The sequence below is a fragment of the Uranotaenia lowii genome, chromosome 2 (assembly GCF_029784155.1).
Source record: "Uranotaenia lowii strain MFRU-FL chromosome 2, ASM2978415v1, whole genome shotgun sequence".
NCBI lineage: Eukaryota > Metazoa > Arthropoda > Insecta > Diptera > Culicidae > Uranotaenia > Uranotaenia lowii.
The window spans coordinates 378,220,430-378,240,828 of NC_073692.1; the positions used below are offsets into that span (position 1 = coordinate 378,220,430).

At 33.2% G+C, this 20,399-nt stretch overlaps 1 protein-coding gene across 1 annotated transcript; it reads right to left on the minus strand.

The window, feature by feature from the left end:
* Positions 1–11,635: 11,635 nt before the first annotated feature.
* LOC129748808 (zinc carboxypeptidase-like) lies at positions 11,636–13,238 on the minus strand. Its single transcript, XM_055743560.1, has 4 exons — positions 12,459–13,238; positions 12,191–12,393; positions 12,044–12,128; positions 11,636–11,977 (listed from the first exon to the last, which is right to left on the minus strand). The coding sequence occupies exons 1-4, from the start codon at positions 13,225–13,227 to the stop codon at positions 11,730–11,732; spliced, it is 1,305 nt and encodes a 434-aa protein (XP_055599535.1). The 5' UTR covers positions 13,228–13,238; the 3' UTR covers positions 11,636–11,729.
* Between the last annotated feature and the right edge of the window lie 7,161 nt (positions 13,239–20,399).

Below are 20,399 nucleotides of genomic sequence, written 5' to 3' on the forward strand. Positions count from 1 at the left end.
GTTTTATGCAGAAATCACAAATATTGATATTTATTTTCTTCCTAGATCATCAAAACGATTCATACCAACATATTTTGATCGCCTTCCACAGTACACGAGCTGGCTTGCTCAGATGAAAGAACTGGCAACACGATTATTTTAAAACAAAGACACAGATTTGCTTATGACAAACGACATTCGAAGCGTCAATGTGAGAACACCAACGCAAATTATCTTGAATTAGAGGTTTTCGAAATTCAATTTCAGCGAGTTATAATAACAGTATCCAAAAAAGCTCCTAAGTTATCAATTGTCATTGATCACCAAAACCAAAGCCCGATTAAAACGAACACAAATCGTCGTCATTGTAATTGATACCTCACTAACTCACACGCTCTCTCGCAACACTGACAAAATTTTCGGGGCATTAGGTCCCGATGGCAATGCAACACCAGGTCAAACCCAGTGCAAAACTGTCCGAATAATCAAACAAGAAGACAGTACTTAGTGGTGCACCAGTGCAAACCTAGGGCAACACTCGGAATAAACAAATACGGTAAAGTAATCAAAGCCAGCAGAAGATGCCAAAATTAGAATCTGGATTCAATTCTCATTTCAAATGTTAGCTTCGAAGAATAGTTTGGTACCGCCCACCGCGACAAGTCAAGGTAATCATGGTGAGGAAGATCTGAAACAGTAAAATAACTCTTTAAGCGGGCCATAGACTACACAAATGGATTGTGTAAATTCGATGATTCCACGATGACTGTTTGTTCTTTGCTTGCCCAAACACGATGCAAACATATTTCACGCGAACACAAACGATCAACGGCGAAAATAGCAACAGCAACAACAAACCCGAATGGGGCTAAGTAAATGGCCTGAATTTTGTACAAACAGCGCCATACACCATGCCACAGAGGGTGGTTTAAACAAAATATTTCGATCCCGACCGATTTTGCTCAAACTGTTTGCGTGATCATTTAATCCTCATCCGCATTAGAGTGTCATTTTGACACTATTGCAAGTTTGAATGCTTGTAATTTTTTCAGAAGCTTCAAAAAGAAAAATTTCTTCTGGGACCCTAAATGGATTTAAAAGTTATGAAATGAATTTGCGGCTTTATCGGTGAGGGTTAAAGAGTTGAAATGAAAGACGGATAGAAGATCAGAAGAAAATTCTAAGGTGGTGAAAAGAGCGAAGAGCATTTGAAATAGAAGCTTGACCACATGCTAAATTCTTTGTCCCACATCAATTAACTGTATTGAAGAAGTAGTACCCAATAGAGAAGGCACTACATTTTTCGATACAGTTAATTCTGGATGGTTCGACCGCCATGTGAGTGTGCACATGTGCCGAACCTAGCCATCGATGGAACGATATCGCACAATAGAAGACTTAACAGAGCAACCACATGCTAAATTTTTTGTCCGTTCGGCACATGTGCACACTCACATGGCGGTCGAACCATCCAGAATTAACTGTATCGAAAAATGTAGTGCCTTCTCTATTGGGTACTACTTCTTCAATACAGTTAATTGATGTGGGACAAAGAATTTAACATGTGGTCAAGCTTCTATTTCAAATGCTCTTCGCTCTTTTCACCTTTAGAATTTTCTTCTGATCTTCTATCCGTCTTTCATTTCAACTCTTTAACCCTCACCGATAAAGCCGCAAATTCATTTCATAACACAAATTCACGGTGATTTCTCCTCTTAAAAATAATGAATTTAAAAGTTCTTAAATATTGCATCTTTACTTTATTTATGGACTAACCCTGGAAGCCTGGACAAAAAAAACTCCCTTTTCCGACTTAGAGTGTCATTTTGACACTCCAAAAGTAAAATCTATTTAATTCGTTTGAATTAATTTGAACTTCATACAAAACTTATATCAATAGAAACCTTGTAATGTCAGTAAAATATGTTTAGAACATTATATATAGCTAAAGCTTATAGTTTTCTCGTTATTCAGCATGAAAGAAAAAAAAAACCGAAAAAAACATGCCTCAGGAAAAGTGCTGTAGTTCATATATTACACGTCCAAAAAAAATATTTGCTTTATGCATGTGAAAGCTGAAGTTAATGTCTACATCATGAAGCCAAGAAATATTTTTTTAAATTTTTTTTTAATGAAATGGTCACAAAAAGTTCAAAAAAGAGGTCTGAAAAACCTACTTTTCATTAGATTGCTAGTAAAAACTGTTTGAGCGGTGGTAGAGCTTTTGAAAAAATATTATTACAAATTTTATTCTAATTCTAACATTTTGTTGTCTTTAGATTTTTTCTGCAACAAAAATTGAATTAACGGGAATTTTTCAAAGTTGGCTACTTTGCGCGATTTTTTTACAAATTGAAATTTCATCTGTTTTTGTGGTCCACTGTCAGGTTGTACCCGGATTTTCAGTGCTTTTACTTTGTTTGGGTCAATCAAAAGTATATTCATTTGAATGCACATTTAATATAGATTCTAATGAGGTGCAACAATTCACGCTGTGAGATTTCACAATAATATGAAAATTATAAACGTAAAATCATTCCTGAATTTCAAGAACCACAAGCAGCGCGTCTAGCAAAACGTGTTAGTTTGCTCTCCGAGTAGGTACGGTGAGTGGTGATTTGGGCAGAGAGCAAAGCCGAGAGCCGAAATAATGATGCGTGTCGTACGTTTCTTGGTTGGAAATTTTCTATTGGGGGCCGTTCAAATATTAAGTAAAGCAATTTTCGATCATTTTCAATCCCCCCACCCCCCCTACGTAACACATTCGTCTCAGATTTTCGATCCTAAATCCACAGAGCGTAACAAACTCTTACCCTTCCTCCACCTCCTAAAAGCGTTACGTAATATTTGAATGGCCCCTTGATAGTAGTTCACGTTTGCTTGTCACGACACGCATCACTATTTCGTCTGTCGGCTTCGCTCTCTGCCCAAATCACCACCCACCGTACCTACTCGGAGAGCAAACAAACACGTTTTGCTAGACGCGCTGCTTGTGGTTCTAGAAATTCAAGAATGATTTTACGTTTATAACTTTCATATTTTTGTGAAATATCACAGCGTGAATTGTTGCACCTCACTAGAATCTAGATTAAATAAATGTATTTTTCATTGAATATACTTTTGATTGGTCCAAACAAAGTAAAAGCACTGAAAATCCGGGTACAACCTGACGGTGGACCACAAAAATAGATGAAATTTCAATTTGTAATAGAATCGCGTAAAGTAGTTAATTTTGAAAAATTCCCGTTAATTCAATTTTTGTTGCATGGAAAATCTAAAGACAGCAAAATGTTAGAATTTTAATAGATTTTGTAGTCATATTTTTTCGAAAACTCTACCATTGCTTAAACAGTACTTACAAGCAATCGAATGAAAAGTAGGTTTTTCAGACCTCTTTTTTTTAACTTTTTGTGACCATTTTATTAAAAAAAATTTGAAAAAATATTTCTTGGCTTCATGATGTAGACATAATTTTCAGCTTTCATATGCATAAAGCAAATATTTTTTGGACGTGTAATATATGAACTACAGCACTTTTCCTGAGGCATGTTTTTTCGGATTTTTTTTTTCTTTCATGCTAAATAATGAGAAAACTATAAGCTTTAGCTATATATATTGTTCTAAACATAATTTATTGACATTACAAGGTTTCTAGTGATATAAGTTTCATTGTAATCGGTTAGATATAAAAAGGGCTATGACGATTTTAGCTTGGAGTATCAAATTGACAATCCTAGTGCTGATTAGGGTAATGAAATGTAATGAGGATGAGGGTTAAGCAGTGCCATATACGATGCAAATCGTGTTCACAGTGATAGAATTTCATCGAATTGAATCGCATATGTGCAAATATTATGTAGTATGCAGCCCGCTTTTGGTACAGAGAACTCATACGACCATAAAGCGGTTTCAGATATCAATGGAATGGATGTAGTTGAGGGAATCCTACTTGGAAAATAGAATAGATGAAAGGCATAATGAATGAAAGATAAAACAATTTTACCAAAGTGTCTCGTTGGAGTCGTGTTGAAAATGGCGCCACACACGCGGTTTATCCTCCTCTGTGGTGCGTTCTTTTCAAGTTCTTCGATCTAAGCAACCCAATTATTCCTCATGGTAGATTTTTTCAACCCCAGCAAACATTTTTGTAACTACATTCTTCTGTTGTTTTGATTCACGTTCCATATTCATTATAGAATGATCGTATGAAAGTTTTAAAAAAATACAGCATTTACCTACTAGAGCAAAATTTCATTTCTTTTTAAAACGACAAAAACTACACCAATTGAGCGTTATCCGACACCTTATTCGTAACTATCCAAAGAATGCAAGATTTTTCTGTGTAAGCCTTCAAATCGTTGCTTGCGACATATTTGTTTGTTCTGTCACTGGTCAATATTAGTCAATTTCCATCTCATCTTCAGCCATCTGGATGGACTGCTGGTTGCAGAGATAACATGACGATGATTTTCTCACATGATATCCGCGAGGAAGCAAAATTTTTTAACAAACATGGCGGACTTTCTATCATATCCTATTTAAACTGACTTCAGACCACATTTTATACGATCGATTCACTATGCATCTAGAATTGCGATTCGCAACACCATTTTAAACGATTTACGTTATCAGTTCTGATGCTATTTCACATTAGCTGAGTACATGGCCGTAGGAACGGGAGGAGGGGGTTCGTTGGTTAAATCCCCCTCTCCACCCCCCCCCAAATGAAGGTCCATAAATTTTCCTTTCTAAACTTAAAATTACAAATTCCTAATCAAATTTTGATGAACGACTAAACTGAATCAAGTGTATGTAACAATCTCGAGTCAGAACTATAGCCAAAATCTTGAAATCTTATCCAAGGACAATAGTTTAAAAAAAATAACTTGTTCATTGGAATATAATCCCGAATATCGATTTTCAATAAGCTTGTCAAATCACCCAGATTTTTACAGAGTTATCGCACTTCATTCGCTGAATCAAACAACATTTAAATTGAGCTATTAAATTTATGTATTTGAGTTTAAATTTTTCAATTTAGTTTCATTAAAATTAATGTGAATTATTTTTTGAAATGTGATTAAAAATCGACTGAATTATTTTGGTTTTTCTTCATGATTTTAATCTAATAGTTTTGATATTGGCCCCAGATTTGCACGGACTTATAGCGTGCTTTTTCCACCTAGTGACATACCAGTTGCTACCTAGTTGCGCACTAATTGCTGTCATCGTGCTCATTTATTGCTCTAGTGGATAGGGGAACTGGGAGTAAGACGCCCACGTTAAGAAGAATCTTTCATCACTCGTAAATGAAGAATACAATCCAGTAAATTAGACAATAGTTTTGAAATGGGGACTGTTCTTCACCAGAAATATACAAACAGGAACACCTTTACAAATTATTTACGTCTTAATCGTAAAATTTTGAAAGGCTTTCTAAAGTATGATTTCCATTTCGTTTTGGGTAAAGTGCGCATATGTGTGTTTCCATACGCGCCGTTTAACGTTAAATATGTGGTTATTAATTCAAGAGACCTCCGGACGTGTTTGCCAGATAAAAACACTTTTTTTCTACTTCACAGATGGTAAAATGTCTTGCTACGCGCAGTGCTGTCAGATATACTGACGTTCTTGTGTATAGTTAATTAAATTTATATTAAATTTAGGAATTTTAAATATATTCGTTTATATTCAAGTTAGGTTTTCCAATTCAACATATAAATATCCTTAAAATTGTGATGAAAACTGCATATATATTTAAACAAACATAGCCGCTGGTCGTGGCCTAGAGGATAGCGTTCCAGTCTTCTAAGCCAGAGTCCATGAGATCGAGTCCCGATCACGGCACATATAGTACTCTTTCTGTGGTCTGACGTTTTTAGTATTTGTAAGATGCTAGCCATAATATCCTTGAAAGATGTACGCCTTAGAGTTAAGTAAAATTAGATCTCTTCAAAGAAACATGAAGTTTCACTGAGGTCCTATATGTGTGTGTTCGTTTTTTAAACATGAAACATGGTTAAAGATAAACGGACATGGCGCGTTTTGCCCTGCCTAGACAAGTTTATAAAAACCCGTTTAAAATAACATAAAAAATAATTGAATAAGGAAATCTTTCGTTGTGTGATGATTGTCAAGACCAATGTTCATCATTGGAACAGATGCCAGATAAATGTTTTGCTGATAGATTTCTTAATTCCTTACGAGAAAAGTTGAAAAATTGCAAGAAAAGCTATTCAAAAAATTTGTTTTCGTCAAATTTACGCAATTTAGAAAACTTAGAAGGTCTACAAATGTTTATAAACGCATAAAAGTGTAAATAGAACAAACTGGAATTTTTAGAAATGTTGAACAATGTTTGTTTAGTGAAATACTGATGGTGGCGCATCTTGTCCCGACTGCGCATTTTATACCCAGTTCCCCTACTAGTTTCGCACGAAAAACGGACGGGGTCCTCTGAGAAGAAAGTCAGTTTTGTAAAAAGTTCACCAATACTGTTACCAATGTTGTCAAAATTACCAACAGCTGTTTGTGACTGAAAGCAAAACAGTCGAAGTAATGGAGGGAAAAATTATGGTTGCCGCGATTTTGAATCTCTCAGCCAAGCCAAATCCTACTATTCGCTGGCCAGTGCAATCCAGACACGAAAAAAGACATTCCGGATGTAAAGAACCGAGTGAAATCAGAAGCAAACTGAGAATCGAAAAAAACACGCTATTAGTTTAGAATTATCCCGGATTTGGTGGTCCAAATTTGCTTATTAACATGAAAATTCGATGCTTGTCATAAGAATTCGGATTCTGTCTCTAGTTTATTGTTACTGAACTTCAGTTTAGTTCATCAATGTTAAAAATTCATTATTCGAATCTCGGTTTTGAATTTCACACTTCAATATTCGAAACTCCTCATTTCGAAACACAAAAAGATAATATTCAAAATTTCAAATCATTTTGAAGATTCGATATTTTAACTTTGTTTATTATGCAGATTTGGAGCTAAAGAAAGTTTCATAATGGTGATCCAGAATTGTAAAATCTAAAACAGCTGCATCATTCTTAATTTTCATTCAGATTCACAAGTTGAATTTCGAATAAATAATCAAAGAAAAATTCACATTGAAAGCAAAAAATTCAGAGTTCGAATAAGATTTTTCTGGCCAAAAGACTGATCTAAATATCGCTTTTTGGCTCATAATTGGTAACAATTATTATCTGGAACATAGATCCAAAAAAACGCTTTCAAATTCAGAATTTATGTTTAAAAGGCAGGTTCAAAAGGCAGAAGGAATAAAAATTAAAAATTCAAATTCAGCTCAAAATTGAGTTTTATTCATAATCATGTTTAAAATATCTATGGAGAATTTGATTAAGGATCCAAATTACAGGCGATCATAGTTCTTGATTCAAAAATTAAATTTGTTATTTTATCGGAATGAGTTTGGAACACAAAGCAAAAGTAAACTTATATGTAAAAAAATCATTAAACAAATAATTAATATAATTTTTGCGACCAATGAACTTGTTCTTTATTTTTAAGATAAAGTTCAACTGAGAATGAATTTTACTGGTTTTTTGATTTATTTTATTAGTACTCTGTATTTCACCGTTTTTGTTATTATTGAAATTTCTGTAATAGTTGCAATTTTTGTCGTTTTTGTGATTTTTGTCATTTTTGTCATTTTTGTCATTTCTGTCATTTTTGTCATTTTTGTCATTTTTGTCATTTTTGTCATTTTTGTCATTTTTGTCATTTTTGTCATTTTTGTCATTTTTGTCATTTTTGTCATTTTTGTCATTTTTGTCATTTTTGTCATTTTTGTAATTTTTGTAATTTTTGTAATTTTTGTAATTTTTGTCGCTTTTGTCATTTTTGTCATTTTTGTCATTTTTGTCATTTTTGTCATTTTTGTCATTTTTGTCATTTTTGTCATTTTTGTCATTTTTGTCATTTTTGTCATTTATGTCATTTATGTCATTTTTGTCATTTTTGTCATTTTTGTCATTTTTGTCATTTTTGTCATTTTTGTCATTTTTGTCATTTTTGTCATTTTTGTCATTTTTGTCATTTTTGTCATTTTTGTCATTTTTGTCATTTTTGTCATTTTTGTCATTTTTGTAATTTTTGTCATTTTTGTCATTTTTGACATTTTTGTCATTTTTGTCATTTTTGTCATTTTTGTCATTTTTGTCATTTTTGTCATTTTTGTCACTTTTGTCATTTTTGTCATTTTTGTCATTTTTGTCATTTTTGTCATTTTTGTCATTTTTGTCATTTTTGTCATTTTTGTCATTTTTGTCATTTTTGTCATTTTTGTCATTTTTGTCATTTTTGTCATTTTTGTCATTTTTGTCATTTTTGTCATTTTTGTCATTTTTGTCATTTTTGTCATTTTTGTCATTTTTGTCATTTTTGTCATTTTTGTCATTTTTGTCATTTTTGTCATTTTTGTCATTTTTGTCATTTTTGTCATTTTTGTCATTTTTGTCATTTTTGTCATTTTTGTCATTTTTGTCATTTTTGTCATTTTTGTCATTTTTGTCATTTTTGTCATTTTTGTCATTTTTGTCATTTTTGTTATTTTTGTCATTTTTGTCATTTTTGTCATTTTTGTCATTTTTGTCATTTTTGTCATTTTTGTAATTTTTGTAATTTTTGTTATTTTTGTAATTTTTGTAATTTTTGTCATTTTTGTCATTTTTGTCATTTTTGTCATTTTTGTCATTTTTGTCATTTTTGTCATTTTTGTCATTTTTGTCATTTTTGTCATTTTTGTCATTTTTGTCATTTTTGTCATTTTTGTCATTTTTGTCATTTTTGTCATTTTTGTCATTTTTGTCATTTTTGTCATTTTTGTCATTTTTGTCATTTTTGTCATTTTTGTCATTTTTGTCATTTTTGTCATTTTTGTCATTTTTGTCATTTTTGTCATTTTTGTCATTTTTGTCATTTTTGTCATTTTTGTCATTTTTGTCATTTTTGTCATTTTTGTCATTTTTGTCATTTTTTTTTCATTTTTGTCTTTTTTGTCATTTTTGTCATTTTTGTCATTTTTGTCATTTTTGTCATTTTTGTCATTTTTGTCATTTTTGTCATTTTTGTCATTTTTGTCATTTTTGTCATTTTTGTCATTTTTGTCATTCTTGTCATTCTTGTCATTTTTGTCATTTTTGTCATTTTTGTAATTTTTGTCATTTTTGTCATTTTTGTCATTTTTGTCATTTTTGTCATTTTTGTCATTTTTGTCATTTTTGTCATTTTTGTCATTTTTGTCATTTTTGTCATTTTTGTCATTTTTGTCATTTTTGTCATTTTTGTCATTTTTGTCATTTTTGTCATTTTTGTCATTTTTGTCATTTTTGTCATTTTTGTCATTTTTGTCATTTTTGTCATTTTTGTCATTTTTGTCATTTTTGTCATTTTTGTCATTTTTGTCATTTTTGTCATTTTTGTCATTTTTGTCATTTTTGTCATTTTTGTCATTTTTGTCATTTTTGTCATTTTTGTCATTTTTGTCATTTTTGTCATTTTTGTCATTTTTGTCATTTTTGTCATTTTTGTCATTTTTGTCATTTTTGTCATTTTTGTCATTTTTGTCATTTTTGGCATTTTTGTCATTTTTGTCATTTTTGTCATTTTTGTCATTTTTGTCATTTTTGTCATTTTTGTCATTTTTGTCATTTTTGTAATTTTTGTCATTTTTGTCATTTTTGTCATTTTTGTCATTTTTGTCATTTTTGTCATTTTTGTCATTTTTTTCATTTTTGTCATTTTTGTCATTTTTGTCATTTTTGTCATTTTTGTCATTTTTGTTATTTTTGTCATTTTTGTCATTTTTGTCATTTTTGTCACTTGTGTCATTTTTGTCATTTTTGTCATTTTTGTCATTTTTGTCATTTTTGTCATTTTTGTCATTTTTGCGATTGGTTTTTTTTTTGTCATGTTTGTCATTTTTGTCATTTTTGTCATTTTTGTCATTTTTGTCATTTTTGTCATTTTTGTCATTTTTGTCATTTTTGTCATTTTTGTCATTTTTGTCATTTTTGCGATTGGTTTGCTTTTGTCATGTTTGTCAGTTTAGTCATTTTTCACAGTTTTGTGATTTGTGTGATTTTTTTATTTTTTGGGATTTTTGTCTTATTTGTTATTTTTGTCAGTTATGTCATTTTTGTTGTTTTATTTTTTTTCCTTTTTTATAGATTATTTTTTATTTGTGTCTTTCACATTTTTTTTTCATTTTTAAAACTGTATTGATTTTAAGTGCAACAAAATGTATAAGGTTTTCTAGTCAAGTATATATTTGGGCCTTTCGGATGTGTATTTTCTTTTTCAAAGTTCATTGATAGAGAACCAATATTGCTGTCAATTGAAAATCCTAGAGTTATAAAATGGTTTATTTCTTAACATTCAAATCCTGAAGCAGTATAATTTTATCTTAATCTATATCATTCCCCGTTATTACCTCTGACCCGTGAGAAACAATTACCAAGCTTTATTGCAAATATTTAGGGCACCAAAACGATAAGTCATCGATGAAAAATATTTAACCACTCAATCAGCCACACCAGAGTCGATTGGCTTGCGGCCATCGTCATTTTTGTCATTTTTGTCATTTTTGTCATTTTTGTCATTTTTGTCATTTTTGTCATTTTTGTCATTTTTGTCATTTTTGTCATTTTTGTCATTTTTGTCATTTTTGTCATTTTTGTCATTTTTGTCATTTTTGTCATTTTTGTCATTTTTGTCATTTTTGTCATTTTTGTCATTTTTGTCATTTTTGTCATTTTTGTCATTTTTGTCATTTTTGGCATTTTTGTCATTTTTGTCATTTTTGTCATTTTTGTCATTTTTGTCATTTTTGTCATTTTTGTCATTTTTGTCATTTTTGTAATTTTTGTCATTTTTGTCATTTTTGTCATTTTTGTCATTTTTGTCATTTTTGTCATTTTTGTCATTTTTTTCATTTTTGTCATTTTTGTCATTTTTGTCATTTTTGTCATTTTTGTCATTTTTGTTATTTTTGTCATTTTTGTCATTTTTGTCATTTTTGTCACTTGTGTCATTTTTGTCATTTTTGTCATTTTTGTCATTTTTGTCATTTTTGTCATTTTTGTCATTTTTGCGATTGGTTTTTTTTTTGTCATGTTTGTCATTTTTGTCATTTTTGTCATTTTTGTCATTTTTGTCATTTTTGTCATTTTTGTCATTTTTGTCATTTTTGTCATTTTTGTCATTTTTGTCATTTTTGCGATTGGTTTGCTTTTGTCATGTTTGTCAGTTTAGTCATTTTTCACAGTTTTGTGATTTGTGTGATTTTTTTATTTTTTGGGATTTTTGTCTTATTTGTTATTTTTGTCAGTTATGTCATTTTTGTTGTTTTATTTTTTTTCCTTTTTTATAGATTATTTTTTATTTGTGTCTTTCACATTTTTTTTTCATTTTTAAAACTGTATTGATTTTAAGTGCAACAAAATGTATAAGGTTTTCTAGTCAAGTATATATTTGGGCCTTTCGGATGTGTATTTTCTTTTTCAAAGTTCATTGATAGAGAACCAATATTGCTGTCAATTGAAAATCCTAGAGTTATAAAATGGTTTATTTCTTAACATTCAAATCCTGAAGCAGTATAATTTTATCTTAATCTATATCATTCCCCGTTATTACCTCTGACCCGTGAGAAACAATTACCAAGCTTTATTGCAAATATTTAGGGCACCAAAACGATAAGTCATCGATGAAAAATATTTAACCACTCAATCAGCCACACCAGAGTCGATTGGCTTGCGGCCATCCCGCACTGATTGACGATTGTGCAATCCACGCTTCTCACCTTCGTCCAAGATAACGATGACCGAGTCCAGAGTTTCCTCGGCCGTCGGAATAATCTGTTCCGGAGGCAGCAAAAATCCATGGGCCCCAGTATCTCGTAGCTCGTACACGAACACAATCGGAATGTCGTAAGTACTTTTGACCCAATCGATACTTCCACCGGACGCTACATCTGAGGGATGAACAAAGATTAGATTTTTTTACGAGTTATGTTAGAGTGAAAAATCGCAAAACTCACAAATGGCTTCAGCAACGTTTCCAATTCGGTACTCGGTGCCGTAACGTTCCTTAAGTTTCTCGATGGCCTTTCTACCAACTTCCATCTAGAAATAGAAACAAAGATTTTTTCTTCTGTTGACTAATAAGAAACTCAAATTTGTCCAACCATTTCTTCATAGTTGTCTAACTTCTCGGTTGTATAACCATAAGGAATCATCAGCAGCTGTCCAGAGGAATGGAATGCCAAATAGGTGCTGATCGAGGCTTGAATCGATGTGAAGTAGTCGGAGACACTCTTGGTTTCCACCTCGGAAAATGCGTAAGGTCCAGCGAAGGTATCGGTGCAAGGATCAGATGAGGAGCCACCCTCTGTAAAGAGAAAGTAGGTTCCAATAGTTAATTACAGTATTTCTTTAATCTCTCTTCAAACTCACGTTTAAAATAAGCTCCCCAATTCCTGTTCGGATCAGCTCCATAGCACACCTCTGTGTATGGTTTCCGAGTCTTGCGCCACAGACGGTTAGTAGTGTGGGTGTAAACGTAACCGTCTGGGTTAGTAACAGGGAAGAAGTACCAGTCGTAGTTTTCAGCAACTCGTCGAATGTTCTCATCTTGGGAAGTCAGCAACTGGTTCAGCATCCAGGTAATCGAAGCAGCGCTGATCCACTCCCTTGCATGAGTTGTGCCTTCCATGAACACTCCCGGATTTCCAGCTTTATAAGATACCTTAAGCCCTCGTATGGGACAATTTTCGTAGGAGTGACCGGCCACAATCGGTGTCAGGAAATCTGAGTGAACCTTTAACAGTTGGTCCATCCAGTCGTAGATTTCTTCCAGAGTGTTGTAAGCAGTCCAATGAACTCCTGCTTTTCGAGTGACCGGTCGTTCCGCGTCCAACAACCTCTGAAGATCCGGAACACTCAAATTGGCCGCAATTCCATGATTTTCAACGATTTCACCGAACTCACCAAACTTATGAGGAGGAACTACCAAGTCAACATCACTATCAACTTTTATCGGATCATCCCAGAAGCTGTAACCTCCACGTAGATTTCCGATGGCTTGTAACACTTTTATCTGATGTTCATTTTCGATGTGAATACGATACACCCGGTAGTTATCGAAACGAGCCTTCTCGCCGTATATTCCTACGGACAATCCAAAAACCACAAGTAGAACGAAGGCACTTTTACTGAGCTCCATATTTCTCACAAACGAGATATTCAGTAGCAAATGCTAGAAGCTTGTACGAAAGAAGTTAGCTATTGTCTGCCTGTGGTCTTTTGAAGACCATTCGATGAGGAGTATTAGGATGTGTCTCTTCGTCGTCAAGCAGTTGTCTCGCACTCAACGAAACTCGATCAATAAGAAGCTCGAAAAGCTGTGAACAGCCCTAATTTGTAGCTTCTGCTCTTCAATAGGTCTCTATTGATCTAAGAGAGTTAGAAGGAGTTTGAAGATGGCTCGTTAAAAGCAGGGGAAAGTGTTCGTATATGCGCCTATCAGCCATTTGATGGAATGGTTGACAAAAAAAAACATACCTAATCAATGCATTTTGAGAGTAATCCGCTATCAACAGAAGGCACGATTTTATTTAAAAGTTTTCAAAAATAAAAAAAAATTATATAAGTTATTTATACCTTTTGATGCAATATATCAATCTTTGAAAATTATACGTACAGAAGCTCAAAATATTTCTATAAAATTTCGTTGAAAATTCTAGAAACTTAAAACTTCTATACGCTAATGCTGAGGTTTTATATACATAATGTAAATCTATGTCTTATATATTTTTATGGAATAAAACAAAAGTTAAGGTTGCCATATTATAAAGGCAGTTCAACCATTAGAAAAACTCTATCAAAACTGTTTTTGAGATCTTCAATTCTTTCTTAAAATGTTGATTATAGCTTTTTTTCGAATCATATACAGTACCGTTCATAATTGCATAGAAATTGGACGCACGCGCATTGTAACTGAATTTCCATAACATTAGACTCTAATAATAGTTTTTGATAAAAAAATTTCTGCGTGAGATAGAGATGAACTATTATATCAAAAAATTTGAGCTTTTGAAAATTTGTGTGGCCTGAGATACAGAAATTTTACGAAATCGAACTTCTTGGACTGATTTGTCCATGCAGCAGGAAATTCGTGATATTCCGGATCAACTTCGTCCGATTGTTGTTCCTAGAATTTTCAGTGCTAAGTATGGACACATCAACTCTGAAAAAGTGTACTTTACTGATGGATCATTGATGAATGACTCTACAGGATTTGGAGTGTTCAATGAAATTTCGAAAGCATCTTATAGTCTTCAGTCTCCGTGCTCAGTGTATATTGCGGAATTAGGGGCAATTCATTGGGCACTGGAGAACGATGCTCTACGTCCCATTGAACATTACTATATTGTAACAGACAGCCTCAGTTCTGTTGAAGCCATTCGTTCTTTAAGACCAGGAAAACACTCTCCATTCTTTCTAGAAAAAATACAAAATTGTTTGAGTAATTTATGTAGACGCGGCTTTTACATCACCTTAGTTTGGGTCCCTTAAAATCCCTTGAAATGAGAAAGCTGACGCTTTGGCGAAGATAGGCGCGTTTGAGGGTGAAGTTTATCAACGTGAAATTGCTTTCGATGAATTGTTCTCTTTAGTCCGCATAAATGTTCTCGCCAACTGGCAGCGCAAATGGAGAGAAGGTGAGTTGGGTCGGTGGCTCCACTCAATTATCCCACAGGTAAGCCTTAAACCATGGTCCAAGCGTTTGAACTTGAGTCGTGATTTTATACGAACATTTTCACGACTCATGTCCAATCACTGTTCCTTGAACGCTTTACTCTATCGTGTAAATCTGGCTAGCAGCAATCTCTGTAACTGTGGCCAAGGTTACGAAGACATCGAACATGTGGTTTGGTCATGTGAGATTCATATTATCGCCAGAACGAGTTTAATTGATTCCCTTAAGGCCCGGGAAAAACAACCTTATGTACCGGTAAGAGATGCGTTGGCCGCGATGGACTTAGTATATATGTCTGAACTCTACCTATTCTTCAAATCTATCGACCTACGCCTTTAATACTTTTACTTTTCTATCTGCTATGTACAATAGTATTTACTAGAGAATAACTATAAAACGTAATAAAAACTGATTTTGGCTCCTTTAAACCCAGTGTTCGAGCCGTTTGAAATAAATACATTGTAAAAAAAAACTTCTTGGACTTTTACCATGCAAACTGCAATATACCCGAAACTATGCTACACTTTTTATTGAAATTATGCAGAGGTATTGTTGAAATATAAAGTTAGTATGCTTGAAACTTTGAAAAAGTTCTATTGATGGAATCAAAAGTTACGCGATGTAAAATTTTTAAGGCATGAATATAAAAATGCGGTTTCAATATAATTTTGAACAATTCATGATAACAATATCATTTCCACCCACAAATCATTCAAAAAAAGGCCAAAACAAAAGCAATAAAGAAAAGAAAAAATGAAATAAATTATCAATTTGTGTTTTGAAATCAGACTCTCACGATATTTTTTGAGTTTTTGATTGAAATAGATTTCCTGGTTGTTGAACATAAAATATAATTTTTCTATGGAAACATTCGTCCACAATTCTATGAAAATCTTTTTTTTTAGGTTTATGCCTGAAATATTGTAACTCGCGTAACTTTTGATCCCATCAATGGAACATTTTAAAAACATTAGACATGCTAACTTTATATTTCAATAATCATTCTGCATAATTTCAATAAAAAGCGTAGCGTAGTGACAGAGATATTGCAGTTGGAATTGTAAAAATCCAAAAAGTCCGATTTTCGTAAATTTACTGTATTTCAGGCCACACAAACTTAAGAAATCTCAAATTTTGTGATATCATAGTGTGACAGTTGATCTATCTCACGCATAAAATTTGATCATAAAATATTATATTAGACTTTTATAACAGTTATGGAAACTCATCCAATTTCTATACAATTATGAACGGTACTGTAGGCATTTCATTTAATCTGTTATTTTAGAACAGAGGCATTTTACAAACATGATGGGGGCAAACAAAAAGATTCTCTTATTCCACTTTCTTATCATTATGAAACCTTCATGAAAGCTTAAATTTGTTTTACTTTATAAGTTCATTTGAATAAGATACATCTGACTGTATGAAACTGAATCTTAATGAAAGCAACTTGATTCAATTTAAATTGATTCATCGAAATGTATGCGATGCAAGGATTTGCGTACTCTATAGGGTGTCCCATTATGTCTAAGCACGATTTTGATACAACCCTGCTCATTCTGGATGACGTTTGAACAGCTAATTTCCGCTGCGTGTTGTTTTTATACAATTCAACATAAAACTCTGTATCTCGAGCTCCAGTTTTCATAATATTCGTGAAAAGCAGAAGTATTTACCTGGAATAATTGAAAAATATCGTGCACAAATATTGTTCCTCCACAACATTTCGCTGAGTCAGATACCGAAAATAGAAGTGAGCATTGGAGCGGTTTGAAAAGCGTTTTGGAAATATGTAGAGGAAAGCGCAGCTTTATGGACAAAAAAAATCTTGGAAAAAAAACAAGGTCCGGTGGACAAAACATTGGACCGGATAGTTATACGTGCATACGGCGGTGAGAAGACTGCCTCAGTTCAGGGTTTTGTCAAAAAGTGGGGCTCCTTTCAACACCATTCATCGTGCCAAGGTAAGATTGGTTCTAAAGACATATAAGAAGTAGAAGCAGCCAAACCGGAGTCAAAAACAAGCTGCTTCCGTCAAAGCAAAAGCTGATAAATTATATGTTCACTTGCTGTGCCTGAGCTATCACTTGCTGCCAATGATCTGCAAGCATAATCATCTTACTAGTGTTTTGGTTGGATTTGGCATCAATTCACTACTCGAAAGACACGATGGCTTGGTACAAATCCAACAAAGTCCCGAAGGAGATGGATCTGCTAAATTGTCCTCAAGCGGGACCAATTGAAAAATTTTGGGCACTTACCAAATTGTATTCGAGAAAACATGTGAAGCCTGAAGATTCTATGGAAAACTTCTAAAAAGACTTAAAAAGTGGCCAAAAACATCAAAAATCAATCAATCAATCTGTCCTGAAGCTAATGACAATGAATAGGCTTCGATCAAATATTCGATCACTGGCCTGCAATTAACTGGAATCAATTTTTTTTAAAGATTTACTGTAAGAGAAATCTATGTATAGAGAACATAGAATTAAAAAAAATGGATTTGCTCCAAAATTGTGTTTGAATTTTATATCGTGCTTAGACATAATGGGACACTGAAGGAGAAGAGTAGGTGGTGCTCGTAGAAAGTGGTCGTAGTTTTTTTGACAGCTAAATTTTTCGAGAAGAAATTCATCCAAGCAAAGAATTTTGAATCAGTGGATTTATAAAGCAAACTGGACACGGCGAGACCGTTCTAAGCGGCTACGAATGCAGCCAGACAAGACCAGGACCGGGATGGAAATCGCGAAATCCGAATTCAAGAAAAACTAACTCAGAAATCCTAACTGGAATAACAGGTAAGTACCATATTCTTTACCTGAAAAGTGGAGCTATTGCTAAAATAATTCTGAGTTTTAAAATAAAACCACTAAAATATGAGAATCTGTTAAAAATATAGTAGGTTATAGTTTGATTTCCATAATCAAGTTTTGAAATTTTGATTTTCACTTTTATCGTATTTGTTTGGTCCACTCGCTCAGTTTGGCATTCATTCCGACAACAACTAACACAAATACGCGCATCTGCAACACTTACAAAATCTTCAGTGCTCCATCGTCCACTTTCAGTTCAAATATGATACTACAGCTTCAAATCTGAGCGCATAAATGAACAAAATGACAGCAAAAAGAAAAGCAACATCTGTTGCAAAACTGATCATAAACGAATACGCTAGCAAATTACACAATAACAAAGTATATAAAGTTAAACAAATTTTGTTTTATAACACAATTGAATTGTTGTGTTATTTTAATTTCAAAAATAACGAAATGTGAACGTTTAAAATTATTCGCAATGTTACAATTTTTAAAGGTAACCTGAAACGACTCAACGACAAAATATTGCACAAGAAAAGGGTTAATATTTTCATAAACATAATTGACTAGAGCATTTTATACAATTTTAAAAAAAAAGTCTGATTATATTATTACATAAGGTTACTTTTTGTAACGAAGTTTCCCAAAAAGTTTATAATTTTTCTGGACATCTTTAAATTTGATTTTAAATTCATGAAGACGATAGGAAATCAATTGGGCAATCAGCTAGTTAAATTGGAATTCTCATGTTTCATTTAAATTGCTACTGCCACAATGAAGTGCCTCGATAAATAGACTAGGAATTTCCTTAAGAAATATATAGGAGCGTAGGAGGTGTAGGAAAACAAGGTCGCACCATTTCCCAGAATGGATCCTGATCTATATCTTTCCCTCACTAATAAAACACCCTTCCTTGAATACAAAAATATAAATTCGCAGACGTATAGACGGTTTCTATAGTTGGGTGATACCGGGTTATTCTTGTTTCTCAATTTTTCAAAATAATCTTTTGAAACATGGAGAGACGAGGGATTGCGGTTAGAACCTAAAAATTATTCTACTAATATTCCTTCCTTTTATCCCCATTGACTACTAGGACGTGGCCGGCGCCGTTATTGATCATTATTGGAAAGGAAGAGAGCATGAGTTTTGTGCATTGAGAATGTACTGCTAGTCCCAAGCACCATTCTATTGGACTTTGAACAAAATTGATGGCCTCGATCAATCACAGAGTAGCCATTGGCGATGTGGAACTTGTTCCACTTAGCCAGGCCAGCGATCGTGAGATTCGAAATGCACTATTGATTGATAACAAACAACTAAGTTGAGTAATAAATAAAAAAAAACAATACATTATTTTGTAATTGGATAATTGAAATTACTGAAGCATTTCGGTTTTGACGATTTAAGGTGGATATGAGTAGTCAAACAAGCTAAGCTAAGCTTAGACATAATGGGACATTCTTTAATCTTATTTTATTTAAAAAAAACTTGGAATTTCTAGATGCAGCAACCGATGTGGAGTCCACCGTTGAAGGTTTCTATTGCAAGCTTTACTCTGTTTTCAAACAAAATGTAGCCCTGAAGCGACAGCAGCGATTCAAATCAACGAAACATGCTTGATGGAATGCCGATCTTAGACGATTACGTAATCAGCTACGAAAGGCCCGTAAACTTTTTGATCGATATTGTTCTGAAAACTGTAGGGTGTCCCAAAATTGCATAACTTCTGGGAATCTGGAGGCTCACCCTCCAAATGGTAGTCCTGTAAAAAGTAATGAGTAAAATGTACTCATTGTGTGTTAAACGACAATTTGCCACAAAAATACAATCTTTGAACAGCCATAACTTTTTTATTTTAAGTCCAATCAAGTTGCAATCTTCAGGTGAAATGTTAGTCTTTATTGAAATTTTAATGAAATCTACACAATCAAGCAATCGATTAGTAAAGAAAAAAATGTATGAAGAAATACCAGTTTTTTATGCTTCTTTAAAACACTATGTCTCAGAACCCTTTTCACACTTGAGATTCAGTGCAACCCCTTCCTGTTGTCCGATTCCGCTCAAATTTGGCATATGGCCTTCTGATGACTCCTTTAAACCATCAAAGTATTTTTTTGTAAGTATTTTGATTTTAAAGTAGGTATTTATTAAGACAAATTTGATAAATTAATTAAAAGATATCCTGAATTGTGATTTTTATTGAGGATTAAACCGTGAATAGCTCTTCACACGATGATCCAAACAACATGTTCTGTTCAGCAAAGTTTTAATGCACAAAAAAAAATTGATGGCATTGGTATCAAAAATATTTTACGCTTGGTACACATTTTGGTCAGTTGAATACAAAATTTTTTGACCGAAAAAAAAATTTTTTTTCAGAAATAGCTTGCTTGTTTTACATTTTGATACAAATTTGGTTCATTATTCATTTTTTACGTGTAGTATTTAACTCAAACAAAATTCAAAAAATATAAAATATATAAATTTTATGAAAATTTTTGGATCCAGAATTTAATTAAGATCAAATCTTTTGAAAGTGGTCTTTGTTAAAAGAGCGCGCTTGTGGAACCTCAAAACATGATTTTTTTTTAGTCGGCCCCATACAGAAGTTTGTTCTGCACATCCTAATCTATTATTTGGGGGGGGGGGGGGGGGGTGGATATTGCTCGAGCAGGACCTGCGTACACTCGGAGTATTCGAGCGACGAGTGTTAAGAACCATCTTTGGCGGCGTACAGGAGAACGGAGTGTGGAGGCGAAGGATGAACCACGAGCTCGCGCGACTCTACGGCGAACCCAGTATCCAGAAAGTGGT